This window comes from Adelges cooleyi, unplaced genomic scaffold, assembly GCF_023614345.1.
Source record: "Adelges cooleyi isolate 19-005CV unplaced genomic scaffold, UGA_ACOO_1.1 ACOO_flye_CR_arks_rails_tigmint_CR_PRNA_2, whole genome shotgun sequence".
Taxonomy (NCBI): Eukaryota; Metazoa; Arthropoda; class Insecta; order Hemiptera; family Adelgidae; genus Adelges; species Adelges cooleyi.
The window spans coordinates 13,324,995-13,345,932 of NW_026095860.1; the positions used below are offsets into that span (position 1 = coordinate 13,324,995).

The 20,938-nt window shown below is 34.0% G+C and overlaps 1 protein-coding gene across 3 annotated transcripts in view; it reads right to left on the minus strand.

The window, feature by feature from the left end:
- Window positions 1-20,938, minus strand: part of LOC126833655 (protein-L-histidine N-pros-methyltransferase) — a 70,024-nt gene that overhangs the window by 968 nt on the left and 48,118 nt on the right. For all 3 annotated transcript variants that reach the window (XM_050565102.1, XM_050565099.1, XM_050565101.1), the window contains one exon: window positions 52-261. In XM_050565102.1, the coding sequence (XP_050421059.1) occupies window positions 52-261 (210 nt within the window). The remainder of the gene's footprint in view (window positions 1-51; window positions 262-20,938) is intronic.

Sequence of the window (20,938 nt, forward strand, 5' to 3'; positions counted from 1 at the left end):
TTCAAAAATAACTTAACAAAAAAAAGACATAGTAATATATTAAATTTATACCTAAAACCCTTTTTTGATAAAATTCGAATCATTGGTCCTGATTTCTCTGTCACATAAATGTGGTTGACCAGTGGCATGTACTTGTCGGTGGTAGCGCCGTCTCCTGCTCCCAAGTCGATTAATGAAGACCCGCTAGCAAAATAGGTGAGATTAAGCAGTTTTCTGATTTGAGCTGTAGAGAAAACAAACATGGAACCTCTTCTCAGCAACCTGAAAAAAAAATGTATTTATACTCTACTATAATTATAGCGGTCATGTCTCAGGAGATGCGCTGAGCACTTTTAGCGGTAAAATAGGTACATCTGTGTGTACATAAAGTTCAATACCAAGCCTATACTTTGCCCAGCTATAATAATAAATAGTAAGGTGGAAAGAACATTTAGTTAAAAAGTTACATTGTAAGCCATTAGCGAGCAACCCCCATTATTTGATTTTACATTTTTACAATATCTATAAAATTGCAATAAGTAAAAATAAAAGTATTTTAAATTGTATCGGTGAGATTGGAAACCGTAAGCTTCCAATCGATTATTTTTTATTATTATTATTATTATTATTTGACAGGATTTAGCTTTCCCAAGGTCTCCACTAACTCAATATCCGCCGCAATGTATGTGAATGTCAAAAACGGCGTAACGTGGTGGCCAACGTGATAGGCATAACCCTCGGGGAAGAGCTAAGGAAACGCGCACCTATACGATAATATATGCATGGCATGTTCTAGGCGTTATATATATATATATGTGCGTTTGTGTTGTTTTCCTCTACGGGCAATGGGAAATAGTTGGGTGGCCCGTCGTTTCCAGATTTCCATACCCGGCCGATTAGTCGACGGAGGACTTTGAAGAGAAATAAAAAACAACAACACAGAACTGATGGACGAAAGGTGGGAGGGGGGGGGAAATGGTTACCGCAGTCTCGCTAACGAGAGATCGATCGGATTTCCTTCTGCCGGCAAACGAGACGAGGATAACAGAGGTGGTGGTGGTGGTGGTGGAAAAATAAGGAAATCGCAAGGGTGTTGGGTGTGTGTGTGTGTGTGTGTGTATAATAATAATAATATAGGTAGAGAAACGGGAAAAAGAGGAACAAAGAATAAGAATGAGAATATAAGAAGGACGACGGCGGAAAAGAATAATATTGTTCTTTCTGGCGATGCTGTGTGTGTGTGTGTGAATGTTTTTTTTTCGCTTCTCCCAGGGTTCGTTATTTCGCGTCGCATTTCCATATTAGAGTGTGTGTGTGTGTGTGTGTGTGAGCGAGAGAAAAGGGAAATAAATTACGAGCTTTTGTCCCTGGCTACCCTCCCCTTGCGGCCCCGGCTCTGTCGCAAAACGCTTCGACGACAAGGAGAGACGTTCGGGGGTAGACAAAAAGGCGCTAACGAAAAATAAAGAAGAAGAAGAAAAAAAAAAGTTCGCATTTATCCGCGGAGAACTCGTCTGTCCCGCTCGCGTTCCCGTCATCCCTTCACGCTGTCCCGGGGACTCTGCGCTGGAGGTGTTGGCGCCGGGGCGGGGAGTGCGGGGAGGACGACGGTGAATGCGCTCCGCCCTGCGACGGCGACGGTTCAAAGGCCCGCAAATTGCCAATCAAGGCGGTATATACCGAGCCGAGATTGACAAAGGCTCGATATAGCTGTGTAGGTTTTTTTTCTCAGCATACTTAAACGGGTTTTTTTCGTTTGCACAGTGCTTTATTCTATTTTTGTTCTTCTCATTAGCATTCCGTCGCGATTCATTTTTATTAAGTACACCTATAATAAACTGTCTTTTTTAATATGCCGCCCAACGTTAACCGGTTGGTACATCCAATTAATCTCCGTGTTTTTGAGTGACGTTTTTGTCTCCAACAACGTCTACAGGGAGTAAGTCCTATCCGAAAACTAAACATTTTATACGGGCACGCGGCCTTTAACACTCTGCTGGTGCCTGGTTAGTAGTTGGTATTGGTTTTTTTTTTAAACTTGGAGTTTATTATTGTATTGTATTCTATTTAGGTTTATCATTTAGTTCTGAGATCGCCGTCCTCGTGGAAATTATATAGGTTTCTCTTTTAAACGGTAATTAAAACCTTATACGGACTTATATAAGTACATACAAAGCGTACAACAGGCTACTACCGCCGTTTTGTGCGAGTGTGTTTTCCGACGGCCCATGCGGTCGTCGATAGGTATATTATTGCACATACATATTAAACATATACTTGTATAAAATAATATACTCTGATTACAATGCATAAAAGACGGGGGTTTTTTTACGCCGCCGACTTAATTAAGTTACCCTCGGCGCGCGTGCGATCAACGTCTGCACATATTATAATACAACATTATACACAATAGAGGTGTACCTGTTTTAAGCGCACACCGTGGCGGCAGCAATAATAATTAGCATAACCGATGCGTGTAGTATCTTCTTTTCCATTATACATAAAGCCGCGTACCTACTTTTTTTTGTCGTTTATACATATATATTTTTTGCTTCAAACGTAATATACACAATCTAGAAAACACGACATTAACAGTGAAATAATAGAGCCAATGTTGTTGTATAATATTATACAGGAGGATGATGCCGCCACCGCCAAGCACATTGTGTTGCTGCTATTGTCCGACGTTGTTCGGCGTTACTTTTCCTACACGAGTGTAATGCCTTTAGCGGCCGACACGAACTTATTATACATTTAAGTACACCGCGTATATAGGTACTGTGAAATAAGAGAAGCCACGGGTTTGGTCGTTCACAACGTTTAAGACAATATCGAAGTCGTCGCACGCGTCCAACGCCGAAACCCATCAACACAATATTTACCGTATCCCCCCTGAACGGATGGCCGCAGAATCATAAGTTTTTTTCGTCATTTAGTTTATAAAAAATACTACACTGTGTACTGTTATTGCACTCATTAGCAGTTCTACATATATATATATGTGTTGGTAGTGCCGTTTATACATATACGTTTTCTAATAAATCTGTTTTACTGTTTTAGATACCCTTCCACCCTTTCTGCTTTCATAATATTTTAACATTTGTTTAACAAATTACTAATACACAACAAATACATTTGTAGTTGTACTAGATGATTGTGCAGCATGTCATCGGTACTCTGCGAATAACATTCGAGTGGACAACAATGAACGGACAAATTCGACGGTTATTATGTCTTAAGAACTGGGTACCGCTACTTATTGCGCATATAATTATGGCCGAGGCGATAGCAGCGATTTACATAGACGTCTAGTTTAATTTTGGCATTGCCATTTTAATATGTTTTGTATCCAATTTAAATATATTCAACGAGACGCAAGTTACAAGTACAATATGCATTTTTAATCGTGAATATTTTAGACAAACGTTCACATCACGATGGCCGTTCGCAGAGCGACAATGTGACTTTAACGCCAAAACGTGACACCGCTAGATTTAGGTATACTATGATCGTATAAAAATATACTAAGTAATAACTATATAAGCGGTATACCTAATATATTGGCATACATTTAGTGTGTATGTGTTGTTTTTTTTGTCTATTAGTTAGTTTTTAACACCCAGAAGGCGCTTAGGTATACCCTAATCAGGGTTAAAATAATTTATAAATTTATTTTGAGTAGACATAATTTGATACACCTACACATATGGTTGTTCTTACCAATTTAGCTTAAAAATGAAGTATAGTTTAACAATGCTAGACTACGCTATACTTGGCAGGTTTTCATGTTAAGCTAAACAGCTATGGAACGCCCTTTCGTTTTTTTAGTAAATTTAAATAATTGGTTTTAGCAGTTAAATAAAATAACAGACAACGGTTTGTTTGAGTCTGACAGTTTATATCGGTTTGGGTTCTATTCTATAAGGTTACAAGCCCGGGTGGGCTGTATAAAGCGGACTTTGTGTTTAATGTTTAGTTTCAAAGTCTTTCTAAGTAAGTATTTGAGGGATCAAGACGAGTTTCAGATATTAAAAGCTAAAAAGTTTTATTGCGTTAAAATCGATCATATTCAATCGGAAACACACCTCAAGGAAACGCTACAATTAACAAGTACGTCGTCGTTAAACAACTTTTCTTTAACAATTTCTCTCTACAACATATCAATAGAGAACGGAAACGTCTCCTTAGTAATAGTTGCTCAATTTCCGGAAAAGCGGCGTACAGTAAAAACGAAGCAATCGCCGGACTTTTTTTATTTTGTTTTATAACGATCTCAAGTTTCCACTCGAATCGACGTCCTAGAAGATGACTTGTCCGTTTAATTTCTAACGAGCTGTCTCGCGGGCCAAATAATGTGTACTGTAATTTGCCAATTTAAACTACCCGTTATCGAAATGTTACAATAGCCAATAATAATTTAGCTCACACAGCAAACGTTTGGTGGAAAACAAATGAACATATTTCTTTCAACTCTCTACATTTAACACTTTGTATAATTATATAATTTTAGATTGATACAATATTATTAAAACATTTTCAAATTATAGCCACACACATACTTACCTACTTATTATATATAATTAATACTCCGCGGGGAACCTAAAAGAGAAGTATAATTACGATTATTGCGGTGTTTTAATTTGTATGTTGTTAATCTACTATTCGATAGAAATCAAAACCGTCGCCGCCAACCATGTCAATAACGTGTTTTTTTATTCTAGATTACCATCTTGCCGCTATTTAAATCTAATATGTATATATATATATATATATTATACAGTTAGGTAACACGCGGCGGTAAACGGCAATCGTTAATTATTGTGTAATTCAATTCGTCGGATTTACAATACACAGCAATATTTTAAGAGATATGACGTTACATGTAAACCAATTCATTCGCAATTATTGTAGAAATAGAAACTCTCTTTTCTGAGCTTCCTGTGTAGTTCACCGGGCACAGAGTCGTGTTAAGTATATGTTTTTTACCGGCAGTTGATAATATTGTATAGGTGGCACTGGTCACACGTGCGGTGTCAAGATATTTTTTTTCCCTGTTACTGATTTGATAACGTTAAACTAAAAAAAAATTATATGTCCAGCGCTACGCGGTAGTTATCGCCGATCCACGGTGTACTTAACGCCATTGGTGATTATTGTAGGGCAATTTGGTTTATGTTTTTTTACATGATGCGCATATTATATGAAGTGGCTGGCAAGAGGCAAATACCTACGGCGGTATAGGTAATAATAAATATGTAAGATTTACACGGCAGTGCGGCGCGATCGGCGTTAAAACACAACACAAGTAATTAATTTTTCCACACAAACGTTAATCGCTGGCCGTAATAATAATTATAATATTGATAAATTATTTATTATCATTAACACAATCGGTACTACTAGGCGGTGGATAATCGGCCTTGGGCCGTCGGCGTTAACCGATCGGTTTAATTATCGATTTTACATTTTTAATTACAAAATGTCTACAGTCTACGCACATTGTGTACCTAACGAATGAGCAGGATAATTACCGTGTACAGCTGACTGTACACAGAGGTACGGTTTATCAAAAATGGGTCAAATAGGTACCATTCGTAAAATAAAATATTTTAATCGGTGCCGCAAATGGGAAACAATCGCAGGCCGGGTTGATTTTTGCGCAAGCCCGTTCTCTCGTGGGACAGAGTATAGCGACACTGAATGGTTTTCATTGATACTTATTGTAATATATGGCATTATATTTTTCCCGTACCCCCTGCCCACCTCCGAGTGTATGATATTATATACTTTAATTATTGTAATCCAGTTAAGGGACGGTTAGACTAAGGTCGAGTGATGTACACACATTACGCCAGGTTTTTCGGTGACGCAAAAATTAATTTTTAGCTATTTTTGTTCTCTCTTTTTAAGCCGCAATGTATTGACCGCGAACGGTGGCAGACAGCGGCCGACGGCCTCGTCGTCGGGACTAAATAATAATAATAATGAACAAATAAAAAACACCAACACGTTCACAATGTATTCGATTTGATTTGAGACAGCTTTGTTTAAAAAAATATTAATTAACGCCATCTACGCTCAATATACTCGTCCAGTATTGTTATTTTGCGGTTATTGCTCAAGGTGAAGCCTACAGGCTACACTATTATTATGCGGTAACACTTAGTGCAGGGTAAAATGATATCGCCAAACATAATAATTTGATCGATCGTTTAATTCTATACATATCTACCACATAATACAACACCTATAAGGAGTGCTAAAAATCGATGATATCTCTGTAGGTATAATAATTATACCATGACTCAAAGTGATAAAATCACTCTAAACGAATAATTTATAAGCCATAAGCTATAGCAAATGAAAATATAAATACTAATCACTAGAAACATTACTAGTTTATTTGAGATTTCCGCAATCAAAACAAATGACCGACAATAGACTTTTGAAAAACGGAAAACTTAATCTAAATGATGGTGAAATAAAACAAAATATAGAGCCCACTATTTCTGGTAAACGAGTTAATGACAAGTACTAGGTTTAGCATGTCCTAAACAAGATTGAAAATCTTTTTTTCTATTATTTGGACAATTATAGCGTGCCTATTTTTATAATTGAAACATTAAAAGTACTATTATGATAACCGAAAGGCCAAACCCTAAATTGAACCTGTACAGGTTTATGAGATTTGTCGAGCTAAAACAAAAGATTTCTTAGTAAGCTATGAAGCAATCGTAATTACTTCAATTTCTTTAATGTGTTTTATATCATTGTGATGAATAAAATAACCTTGGACCAAAAACCTAGTTAAAAATAATTGTATTTTCAACTAGGAATTAGTACAATATTTATGACAAAAAAGAGGTAACATAATATAATGTTAAATTCAAGTTTACACTTAAACAAACGCACAAGCTGTAAAGCTTGACACATAATGTTAATTCAAAAAATCGTCTAGTGCAATGACTGAGCTATAAAAAACAGTTTACAACCATTTTATTATATTATTCACTATTCAGAGAAGTTTTATATATTACATATAATTTTTTAGAAATCAAATTATTTACTTATCTGTAAATGGAGAATGTAGGATAATAATATAACATATTATTCATAGTTGTAAACGTTGAGGCCGTTAGTACATGATTAATCATGAATAACAAATTTCAAGAAGAAACTGTTAAACTTTTATTTTTATAAAGTAAATAATATTATTAAAAAAATTTATATTTTGCACCTTCGCTTGAAGATTTCAAAGTTTACCAACGACATAAACCATTATTTATTAGGTACTTCTAAGTAGTAACTGTGATGAATTTCACTCAGATATTATTTTTAGATAATAAAAATATAGAGTTACAAAACTTTATGTAAAAAATTCAAACTTTATCATTTAACAGTTCATAAAAAAATCTAAACATGAATGTAATGTTTTATATTGAGGTAAAATTGATTCCCCCCAAGGTAGTCAACTTGGACTAAGTAAACTTAATGGATCGTTTTCACAATTTATATGACAGAAGTCTTTGATGTTTTCGTTGCTTACTATAGAACGATTGTAAAACGTTGACCTTTACAACCTTTTGCGTTGTAACCGGGGGCGGTTTACTCGAGTTGGTAAGTTTATAGGGCCTCAAGTTTCAACTACCGACCATAAAAACAAAATCTACCCTTGTCAACCGTGTATTACGGGCAAGTTGTTTGAAATCCCCAACTAGTTAAATAAGAACATTAATATTTTATTCGATACACATAATATTTAGTTATTTTACCAATTTAACTGAAGGAAAAAACTTGTATATAATTAGATTTAGTGGATTTTAACTAAAAGTGATAAAAATTAGAAAATTCAATACACGTACACACACAACTCATAACATTCCGTATGAATATTTTTTTTACAAGACTACCCATAATTTCTATAGATTAAAACATTTTAATATTTAATTTAATATTTTACTTATATTTCCACCATGCCATAAAAAACGTTATGAACCTAATATTACTTCTAAATGCATATGTTGTACCTACCAATAATTCAAATAAAATGGATTATGTCAAAGGTAGCATTAACGTTCAAATTCTCTATACTTAACATGGCGTCCTCTTAACTTTTTTTAACCAATTATTCCAAACCAATTATTATAACCAAATATTATATAAGTTATTGAGCTGGCTTGACAGTACATTTTTAACCGAGTACAGTCTTTGAATATCCTATAATCATTATATATTATTATATACATTTTATTTTGAAAACGGCTTTGAGAATTTCCTCGAAATCCTTTAGGATTTTCTTATTTTTATCACTAAATATTAGTGTCTAGTGATACGATTCTGAAAATCAGAATTCCAAAAACTAAACTGATTTTTTGGTAAGATTTGGTAGAAAATATAATATTAATTTGATGGTTTAAAAATTATAATTTTCAAATTATTTATATTGGTAAATACCTGTTATTGAAATATTTATATTTGTATGATCTAAAAACATTTTTACAATATTAGTTGTCAGCGCGAGACACAGTCTCCCGGTACTTTCCCACACAGATAATGTGAGTAAGATGTAGTAGAAAAGTTTTTTTTAATATGTAAAAACATTGTTTTTGGTTATATTTTAAAAGTTTTGAAAATATCCCTAAAGTAGTTAAATAAATATTATTTTTAAAACTTTTAAACTATGGCCAAAACCATTTTTTAAATTAAAAAAATTACACGTTGCCAAAATTCGCCGTACGGGTTGATATATTTTCCCCCCTATACAATTAAGATAAATGAAAAAACCGCATGTGATAACATTATACATTTATATTTTCTATGTGTATTTTTTTTTTTTAATCATTTGACCAAATTTAAAACAAAAGCGGCTGCAGTGGTATTCGTGAAATAAAAGAACGTGGGAATCGGCAAATGAAAACTGCGTGGAGCAAAGATAGATAATCATATATATATATATATATGTATACACTCCTAGAGGAAATAAATGGGTAGGTGAGGTCGATCGAAGGAAGGGCAAGGGTAAGGGCGGCTAAATAATACACACGGTCGGAAGTGGCGGGTCAAACGGCGGAACCGAGAAAGGAAGGCGGCAAACGGTTGATAATCCATCGCGCCAGATCCCTCCCATGACGGTCCACTAATTAAAAGCGGCCCTGTTAATTGGGGTGGCTCACGCTTGCGCCCCTTTCGCTTGCACGTCCAACCGGCATTGGCCCAGACCTTCATCCCGTTTCCTTTCCACATCCCACGGGCACACTCGGTTTGACGGAAAAGGGCTTTCTTCCTCTATCCGGCCTTTCCGTCTCCACATCCCGGTTCGTGTATCGTTACCCGTTTCTCTCCTACCTCCCCTTCTCTCTGTCTTCCCGTCTCTCTCATACACACAAACACACACACAGTCTTGTTTTCTTAATAATCGCATATAATAAATATATGACCCGCGATTTTCTCCTACCCGGCATTTGGCGTCACATAACATAATATATGATATTATTACTATATTTTCTTTCACAGAATCGTCTACGCGGTACAAACCACACACACACACACACACACATGCACAAGCTTTTGTTATTTCCACTGGCACACCGGAAATGAGTAAAAACGCCTAAGACATGCTTATACATATATACATAACAGGCGGGCCGCCGCCGCCACGGTGACATTCGACTACGCTTTGGTGGCGATGAGAGGAGCCGTTCGATGGAAGGAGGGTGGACGGGATGAAACAGGGAGAAGGTTTCTGGAGAGAAGAAGGGGGGGGGGATAAAAGAATTTCCCGGGCTCTTAAAAAAAAAGAACGGAGGATAAAATCAATACGTCACACGACGGTAGTGGTGTAAAAAAAAAGCGGCGAAAAAAAAACACATCTTACATATACACTCCCGGCAGCCTCGTACCTATATCCCGTTAACGTTACATCTTGCGTGCGTGTGCTTTTAAGACTGAATGCGCAATATACCTAATATCATAACGATATAGTATAGCTTGACTGAAATTTACAATTGACACATCAAACAACAACAAAATGTTTATACTTGTAACAAGAACCAAAAAAATACCCTAACAGTATAAAGATTATATATAAAAAGAAACTATAGTAATGTATTAAGCGTATGAAAATATTTTAATAGATCATTTTAAAATCAAATAATGAAATCGATTTTTTTTCTTTTTAAAAATTATATACTTAAAAAAAATTGTAAGGACTGCAATTTTGTGTTTGAAAATTGATTATTGCCCATAAAAATAATTGATAAAATTTATATCCATAAGAATCCTACTTTATGTTTTGTTTTTAGTCTAATCTAATAACGGGTTTATGACCAAACTATAATATTTTAATATATTAAAAAAAAAAATCTTGGAGATGTTCTAACAAATTTGTATACAAGCAACATGACGTGTAGTGGTTTAAACTATTTTCCATGTTTGAAATTTAAAATGCGGATCTCTCCCCTCATTATTTACTAAAAAAACCCAATAATTATAAATTTTAATATTGTCATCCTATATAGTTGCTTTAACTATTATTATAGTGGGTTGATTATAGGGTAATTAATTGATGAGTAAGTAATACAAATTAAATACTTTTAGGAATGGTCCTGATAATTTCACTAGATACAATAATAATAATATTGCACTACCATAATATGATATACACATTACACATAAAAGAGTTATGCAGATTAACACAAGAAGAGTATACACTGGAAACGCCGAAAGCGAAAAGTCGAGAGACCGCTTTGCACTCACAATAACCACTTATCCGGTCGCCATGGTAACAAAACTGCTGTATAGTTTAACCGTGAAGAGGGGAAAAAAGGAGACGCGGAATTCGAACCAAAATCATTAAAAAATATCCCATCTTGTTTGCCTACTCTGGCGTCATTTTTTTTAACAATTCCGGCTCCCTAAATAAAATATTCTTTTATTCTTATAACCTTTTATCTATACTCTCCAAGTCGTCTCCACTGCGGGTAAGAAATAAGAACACATTTTCAAGGGAAATAAGTAAACACAAAACAATATTATAATATTGGTAGTAATTCAATATATAACATTATTATACAAAGCGGAAAATACGCACAATGTTAATATTGAGATCTTATGAGAATTATTAGTATTTTGGGACTTTTTAGAACTTCAAGTAACAACCGAACACGTTGCTCTAAAGTAATAGACAATAATATATTCTACATTAAAAAACAGCAACTGTCAAACTGTAGACCGTACAAAAATTGACCCCGAGTCCTTTAGGCTAAGACTATGTTGCTTATAAACTCAAACAGTTGATTGCAATCTAGATGTCTCTCTCTAGAACATCGATAAAACAAAATGTTCAGCATTCGGGTTTGGCCACAACACACACCATAGACACGTTTTTGCACTAGCCGATTGAAGATGCACAACATGTGAACCGAGAGGCATGGTGGGGTTGCCTTCCCCCGCTTATCTTTTTTTTTCACAGGCGTTTTCAATTGAGAATCGGCAAACGGAAATTTAAATTCGATATAATATTTCGTTGAATACGCGTTTACCTACCACAACATTATATTTTCCAATGCTCCGGACGTGTATAATAAACGTCACCGCAACTGATATTATAACGTATTTTTCCACTCCGGAAATTTATACAATATCGTTTTCGGTTGATTATGCTTTCGAATACACTCAAGAAAATATCCACCCTCTCGAATGCCCTGGATATATAATATTATTACGATATTGTATATACACCTCTACTTGACCTAGAAATGTGAAGTGTTTGGGTAAAGGAACTCTCCTCGCCGGGTAAATTATTTCATAACCAAGTCGAGAAACGTGGGACCGCGAATACATATTATATTATTATTATTATACGAGTATATATAACGATGTTAGGTACATTTCTGATCTTCCCATTTATATATATATATATATATATATATTATGTAATTTAACCGGTACGGATCATTAGGCTTCAGCTTTTGTGTTTCCCGGAGGTTGATTTCCTTCGGCATGATCAGTGTTTTGAAGATGCGTGGTCATACATATATGTATTGAAAAGAGGGTACTCTTTCCATTGTTATAACATATTGATATTATGGCCGAAAACGGAAAAGCGATCCATTGGGAAAATAATATGTATAAATACTGGAAATCGAAAAGAGGTAGCCCCCCAATCCACTGTAATAATTCTTGTCGACTTGTATTAACATTTTACTACACTCAACGTTGTATAGGTAGGTAACTAATATTCATAAGCATTTTACCATTAATATAAATAGACCGTTGGTAAATTTCAAGCATCTAATCGATGAATAGGCGTGAGAACAATAAACTAAACTTCACATGTCTACGATGGTTTTATTACTTTTAGTCCGAATAATATGTAGACAAGATACAGATTTTGGTTTTGGAGCTACAGCTGAATAAAGTCTGGTATCGTCTGTTTAACGCATTTGCATGCAGTCTTTAACTCACATTAATTTTACATGCACAACTTTAATTGCACTAGCTCAATGCGATTAATTAAATTAATTTGGGATTATTGCGCTTATTTGGCTTCAAGCTACATAATTTAAATTAATGACTGCGTGTAAACGTGTACAAAATGAATTAACAATTCGAATTAATATGTTCTATACGTTATAATACAACCCATTTCTATTATAGCAGTGTTATTCGTATTATGAAATTTTGAACTCTCGGAGTTAGTCTTAATCCGAATTTAAAATGTGAATTAATTAATTAGAATTAGGTATAATTGATTTGCAGTAAACCGTGTAATAGCTATAACTAGTGTTTACATGATTTTAACACTAGGAATTAACTACTAATTCAGATTAAGTTAAATCGGTTTGAACCGCGAAACGTAGGTAAACGTTGAAATATAAAATAAACCCGTCTAGTTTTACGTTAACGCGATAGATCTTGCTGTAGTTAAGCCTTAAAAAGTATTATAACAAATTTACTAAAAAAAAATTATCATTGATTATCAATAAAATAAAAAATGAAATTGTTAAACGTATTATTTTATCGATTTCAGTTTTTAAATGTTTAATAATAATAGCTTTTTATGAAAATATTTTTTTATTTAGATACTTACCTTTTAGTTGTATCAAAAATCATTATTTAGAAGACTTTTAAAAGGAAACAAAACATTTTTTGCGAATATTTTTTTTCTCAAATTAGATAATAAAATAAACATGATATTTTAATAAACACTAGGAGTAATGAAAAAGGTCAAGCAATAATTTCCTTAGTCCATTCCATTTATTTTCCTTCACAGCTTTTAATAACTGTAGTCAACAGACTTGGTGGCGTATAAAACAACACCTAACTGTTTATACTAATCTCTTCTGGTTTTAATTGTTTTCCAGGTCAGTCAGTTTAGACCATTTTTTAGTACTAGTCAATCGTTACTTTTCAAGTCCAAGGCATAATTCCACAGTAGCACCACACGTACCAAAGGGCTTGTACAGGTTCTATTTTCTTTTGCTATAGTCCAGGTGTCTCGCGCGCACTTTATAGCATTTTGTTCCCTAGTATTACTTAACTCCGCGATGCGCCAACCCAACCTGGCGGCTATTACGGGACGAGTCGGGTAGACTGAAAACAACAATGCGGTTTGTCTAAATCGTTATTAGAACCATGTCGGTTGTGTGACCTGACCGGCCACGAGCCATGGTCGACAATAACTACAGCGATTGTTGATGGTCGAACCGGCTTCGTGGCGGTGGTCCTTTGCGCGAAAACTTTGTAACGTTTACCGGCACCGAGACACTGTTATTATTACCATCACCGGTAGGTGTAAAACCGAGTGGAGCAAAAAAACACATACACATACAGTGTAATTATGATAATAAAAAAAAAAAAAATATTACACGTCTGACGAGCGAGCACATTTCCAGGAGTCCAAGCCGGCCAAGCGGATAATATTCGCGTTTATAATAACCCGAAGCATTGTTTTTTTTTTCCTTTTCTTTTACCAATAGCTCGGCAAACGGACTTTTATGAGCCCGTCCGGTGTTGGTGTGCACACAATCAGTCACGTTATAATTACACATACACAGACCGTTTTTTTTATTTTTTATCGTTGTACCTACCCGTTCGGACTTATAGGCTTTTACACGTAGGTACATAAATTATTATTATGCGGCGGTATTGTAGTTTTGTGGCGCGCGCGAGCCGGTCAGCATATTATAATATTATACTCGTGTGTATTGTGGTTGTTATATTATTTTAAATTGGGTGCAAACGCTCATTACCGCCATCCAAAACCACCGCCCACCCTGGACCATACACACGCTTCCACTGGTGCTGTTGGCGATTTTAAACAGTCGGCGTCATGCCCGCTCCATAAACAGTGTTGTGGTCCGCCATTGTGCGCGTTCTAAACGCTTTTGTTTCTTTCATTTCTTTTAATTTTAACATCGAAAATTGCAGGGAGGCAGCAAGTCTCGGGGGTCCCGCCTCTACTAGACCGACCGGCTAATAATTATTATCATATTATGCCCGCCCAACGTGGTAGTATATTCTATACTTTTAATATATAATATAATATGTAGGAATTACTAAAAGCACACATTGTAAAATATAATATAGTCTATGCAAGACAAAGACAAAAACTACGCAAGAGTCAAGACTTGTGTGACTGAGTTAAAACCACTTATTTTATAATATTATTTTATATATACAAACGAGTCCATTGACGCAAATACTATTGTATAGTTGGTATCATTCAGTGAAAATTCACAAACCGAGCCACCCAACATTTTAAAGCAACAATTCAATTATTTTATTTTGCAGAAACTCACTTTAATTACTATTGCCTTGTTTACATGCCAAACTGAATTTGCGTAATGCGCATTCAACACTAACCGCTTGTACATTACAGTTTGTACACAAATAATTATAAATTATATAAACGAATTAAGATATTATATATTTTGTTTTATACATTATTTTATAACCTAATTTGGCTAATCTTAATCGGAATTTCGAATGTGAGTTAGCTACCTAATTTCAATTAGGTAACATTTAAAAAAGTTTTTATCTCCAGGAGTTAATTAATTCATATAAGGCCAATCGGTTTAAACCACACATGTAAACAAAGTAATTGGCAACTGATGTATGTTACACGCCGAATTTACATGCAGTTGTTATTTCGCATTAACTACAATACGAATAATGCGCATTAGCGACTGCATGTAAAATTATGACATCTGTAAATTCTGACCATCACCAATGTAAGTCACCATGTAAGATAAAAGATACTCTATATAAATTCTAAATAATGCGGACATTTATTGTGCAATGAATACAAACTCAACATTATAGATTACTTAATTGAACAATTTCCTATTAGTATTAAAACTATGTATTTTATTTCTCAAAATGACTACAGTCACTACATCTATTATTTTTGTATTCAAACACTATAGTAATATTATAAAAAAAATGTACTTTAACCGAAAAATACATCTGATCATTTTCTGTAAGTTATTGTAATAGGTAACGAAAGATTAATTAAATTATTGATTAATTTAATTCTTTGAATTGTTTCAAACATTTTCTTTACAGAGAAAAAACAAAATTAATGCGAATCAGCACATAGACTTTTATAAAATCAGTTTGAGATTTTTTTTTTATTTAACATTTATTATTAAATACACGATCTGTAATTATTTTACAATAAGCGTATGTGATGGAGGAGACATGGCTTGAGTAGGCAGGAGATAAGAAGCCACCCATTGGAGGCACTTAAGGGTAGGAGTTTATTTTAAATGTGCTAATGTGAGATAATGAGATTGAATACAAAATAAAGGGGAAGTAGAGGTATATACATATTTTAATTTAATAGGTCACGACACCAGGTACGTAGTTTGAGATTAAAATTAAAATTTGACTTAATGGTTTCTGTGTTGTATGTGTTATTATAAAAACTAAAAATATCTGACCGTTAAAATTAAAACCGTAATTATTATCAATCGACATAGTATTCAGCTGCCATAGCGAATAGACGAGAGAAACCCTAATCGAGTCGTTTATTAAAAAACTAATAATTATATTTAAAACGGCATACGCATTGTATTCACGAAACATTGTTCATTATCTTATTGTTTGTATTGGAATGTAAAATATTATTTTTCATCGATAATAATCATACATTATATTATTATTGTTATATCGATAGAAGAAGAGGAGTTACAAATAAAAGTAAAAGCCATCTTGGTTTTATTTCTTAGCCGAAGCTTTTTTAAAATTTTATTCAACGCTTTTGTGTTTTACACGCGTGATGGCATTGAGTTAATTAAAACCGTCCGGCAGCTGCCCATCACTGATATCCATCGTCATTGTCTCATTAACGATCGACAGGCACGATTCATTAGGAATAAAAAAGAAAACAATTCGAAGGCGGGTCTCGTAAATAAATTATAAGCACGTTACGTCCAATGTTTTTTTTTATATTTAAAACAACATTTGGCTACCTGCAAAAACGTTTACAGTAATCAACTTGGGTTGGTTTGTTATACGAAGCGTACAATTCCTCCTACATACATATTATGTTATTTATTAAATTAACCACTGGAAGCGGTCTAAGGTAGTTTTCACACCATATTTACACGAACATTGCCTCACGCTCATACTTGTACTAAGGCATAGTACTAAGACGATTGAATTTTTCCAATCGCCATATTATGCCCAGAACAAATCGGCCACCTGATTTTAACTTATTTAAAAATGTAGCCGAAACCTTGGCCGGACTTTGATGCCAACTAATTACAAATTCCGTAAATCATATTTACCTTCTCAGCTAATAGTAGATGTACGCATAGTTCATCAGTAGTTACACATTAAAATTAGCAAACGTTCATTACACTAAAAGTAATGTGTACTCAAACAAATCATTAAACCATACAAATATATTTTAACTTCGATGGGATACTTTTAAATTAAAACAACGGATTTATAGAAATAACAAATTATAAGCGCTAGTTAGCTTGTAAGTATACTATGCAAATATATCAGGTATAGTATAACGACTTTTCCCTAAGCTTTAAAATTGAGTATTAATTGTTTGATTTGGATAACATGCAGAGCGATACATAGAATAGTTTAAATGGACAAAAAGTCATCTGCGAGTGACTATGCATAAACTGTCTTTTGAATTAGAATATTTGACTATTATTTATTTTGTGTTACTATTCAACTATAATACAGTCTACAGACCCAGCATTCACACACGTTTTTGCATGTAATAATGTTAACTTTGTATTATCAAACTAAAAATCTTGATTCTTTAAGCATTTTAAAAAACGAGTTTGCTGTTAGTTAGGAGGCATTAAAAAATATGTCATAAAGAGTAAAGTATAAGCAATTTGACGATGAAACTTGTTATGAAGCTATAACTAGTATGCTGGAATACATATTAACACAACACACAGAAATCCATGTTATTAATTAATATTTGTTTTCAACTATTACACCATAGCGTAGGTAAGTCATTTGTGTACGAAAACGTGTCCCAGGAGATACACTTTTCTGAGAAACTGAACATTTTTTTTTAACAGACAAGTACATCTATACACATAACTAAAGATCAGGTAGGTACTTTATTTGAATTTCAACCTTAGTTTCTAAAACCTGAATCAAAAATTGACCAAGATGGAGGACATTTTACAAATGTTATTGACTTTGTATAGTTTTTTAATAAAATTACTCAGTTCCTTGGAAAAGTGCATTTCCTGAGACACGTGTTAAACGCATAACTAAATTAAGCGTTGACGCCCAATCTTAAAAATATTAGAAATTTTCAAAATTTTCAATATATATTATTATTATATTTTTCTATGCAAATAACGACTAGTCGGAGTTCAAATAAAATCTGTTTTTTTACATTCAACCGATTTTAGTATGCTGCGACAAGGCGGACTCGTATACAACGGTTTGATAAGTTCCGAGACTATGTATGAATTATTATAAACAGCAGCAGCTGCCGCATTGGGTTCGGAACCGATTGTTTATATTGCCCGATCAATATTAAAAAAAATCTATCCACACAATAAAAATCATCAAACGTGTCGAATTTGCCGACTTGACGTTGTCGTGTGCCGTTTGTCCCGGAACTATATTATGCGGTCTACCCGATTCGAACGCAGTACACCTTTGCATGTATAAGGGTTCACTAATTGCATGTAATATCTTTCAAGCAGCCGGTTATTTATGCACGTTTTTTGCATAATACACTATCGGTAGTAAACCCGGACAGGAACCCTATGGGTTATCGGTTGGTTATAATATAGGTGTCGTCATCGTCGCAGCTGTATATCCGAGAGGTGTTCCCGTCACCCCTCCTCCCCTACGGGAACAGGGTGGGACCAAGGGACTTGGACTGTACAACAATATATGTCGATGATTTTACACGGGCCATAAATCCGGGCGGCCGTTTAACGTATAATATCATATAATTTAATGTAATCATTAGAGTGACCCATTGTTTCGATTATTATCGGCGCGCACAACCGAAATTCATAAACGCCGCCGGCCTTGACAATAATTATTATTGACACTTTGCACCGGCTCGTAGCGAATGTCTACATGATAAATCGGCACCAAGTCGACCGGGCCACGATAGCGCGGTGACAAACGATTATAATTATTAACACCTCTGCACGCGCGCCTCGCACGGATATAGGACGCATTAAAATATACTCCTCTTTCCCCTCCCCCATCCCTTATCCCGGGGACGAAAAAATATGTAAACACGTGTGACCGTTTTTCCGCCTATATACATAATATTATGTACCTATACACGGTTCATCGGTCGCCGACAATAATTACATAGAAAATTACTATTATAGGGATGATGGCATTGTCGCATTTTCTGTGTATGTGTGATATATTATATATTGTGTCTTATAGATATATGCTTATAGGTATATTTTTATGTACCATATAATGTATAGATATATTATTGCACAGACCGAGCGGAAACGATCGCGTGTCGTTAGCGTACCGTCGTATTGGTGTGTGGGAAAATTTGCATAAACCGATAAAAACCGTGTACATATTATGTTAATACGGATAACGCGTCTAATGTGTGTGTGCACTTTTGTTTCTCTCCAACCCGACTACATAATATAAGTACTCTGCCATATCAATGTGTTGTCTTGTGCTTTTATGCATACATGTTTTCGTATTAAACCAATATGATACATTTTAGCTTTTCTGAGACAATGACTTTTTTTTCTCTCTGGGTCGGCTATCAGTGCGAATATGTTGAGACAGTAATAATATATAGTGTGCATACTGTGTGCACAGTAATATAGAGCTGTGTTATGTATCAGCTATATTGGTAGATATCTAATTGTATCCGTAGACATGCAGTCTAGTGATACTTGTTAAAATAATGTATCTAGTTCGAGAAAAACATTTTTGCAAAGTTAACATAATATATTTTTAACATTTACCTTTAAATACAGTTAAACATTTACATTTAAAAAATCATAACCATGTGTATTCTTATCTGTTTTGTATGACGTTTTCTTTTGTTTTTCTGTTAAGACCTCGGTCCCCATTATAAATGCCATACGAATAAATAAATAAATTTAAAAATACAATCCTATTATTTCTGATGACATTCTTAAATTAACAGTTGACCGAATAAATAATCGACTAAAAAATCATAAATCAATCATGATTAATAATTTTAAAAAACTAGTTTGAACGACAATTGAATCAGTTACTTTTATTGGGCATCGGCCAATAATTATTTTCTAAATCAAAATAAAATGTATTTAATATTGATTAGCGATTAATTATTTAACTAGGGTTGGATAAAATCAAGTATAAATCCAATTAGATTAATAGAGTATACATAAGCCCATTAGAACTCATATTTCCAATTAATATCAACTGTTTGCTAGGTTGCAACATAAAACTGTAGCTGAATTTTTATTGCCACCCGTACTTAGTTTCAATTGAAAGTTAATTTGTTTAATTAATTTTAGCGGTTTTATGTTAACTAGTCAACTAAAATATAATTTGATTACAGTTTATAAGGAATCGTTTTAAACATAACTAGGTACTACTTGAAAAAAAGTATCTAAATTCTATTTTAAAGTATCTAATTAATAATTAATGCTCCAAGTGTGCATCACTACTATAACAATTTAATTTTATAATAAAACACAATTTGATATGGGGTTATATTTTTGGATGACAGTATCAATACGCTAAATTAACCGATTCTAAGGTACTTTTTGCGTCAGTTATTAAGAAATTACAAAATTGGTTACAATTTCCAACGCGCCAGTTTACTATTTTTGAGTCTAACCAACGCGTTAAATTAAATATAAAAATAAAGGAAACTTTACACAACAGAAAGGCAGACAATGCTCGTTTGTTAGTATAATCCGTTTTTTGGTAAAGGGGTGTAACACAACACCGAAGAACAAAAAAAGGGGTTGTATTCATCATAGGAGGCTTTGGCTTTCCATAGATTTGGACGCGTCACAATCGATATACGTCGATACACCACTGAAGTGAAGGATTGATGTCATCCCGAACAAATGGACCGCAAACGAGCACATGGATTTATCATAGGCCTAACCTAAGTACCCAAGTTTACCGGAGGATTTAGATTTTTTTTTTAAAAGCAAATTAAAATACGGATATATATAAATACAAATTATGTAACAAATAATTATAACAACAAATAATATATTTGATTATATTGTGCAGTTTTACAACGGTTAAAAATATACAAACATAGTTTGCAACAAAAAAAAAAAGGTATTTATATTTTAGAAATCACTGTGTATACAGGGTCTTTATTTAAAAGTTAAAACTTTTGTATCGAGGATGGATTTAAATTATTCAAATAGTTTACCTGCAGAGAAATGAAGATCAGACCGTGAGGTTTATTTGGGAATGAACTGAATTCATAATAAAAACACTATTGAAGTTTTGA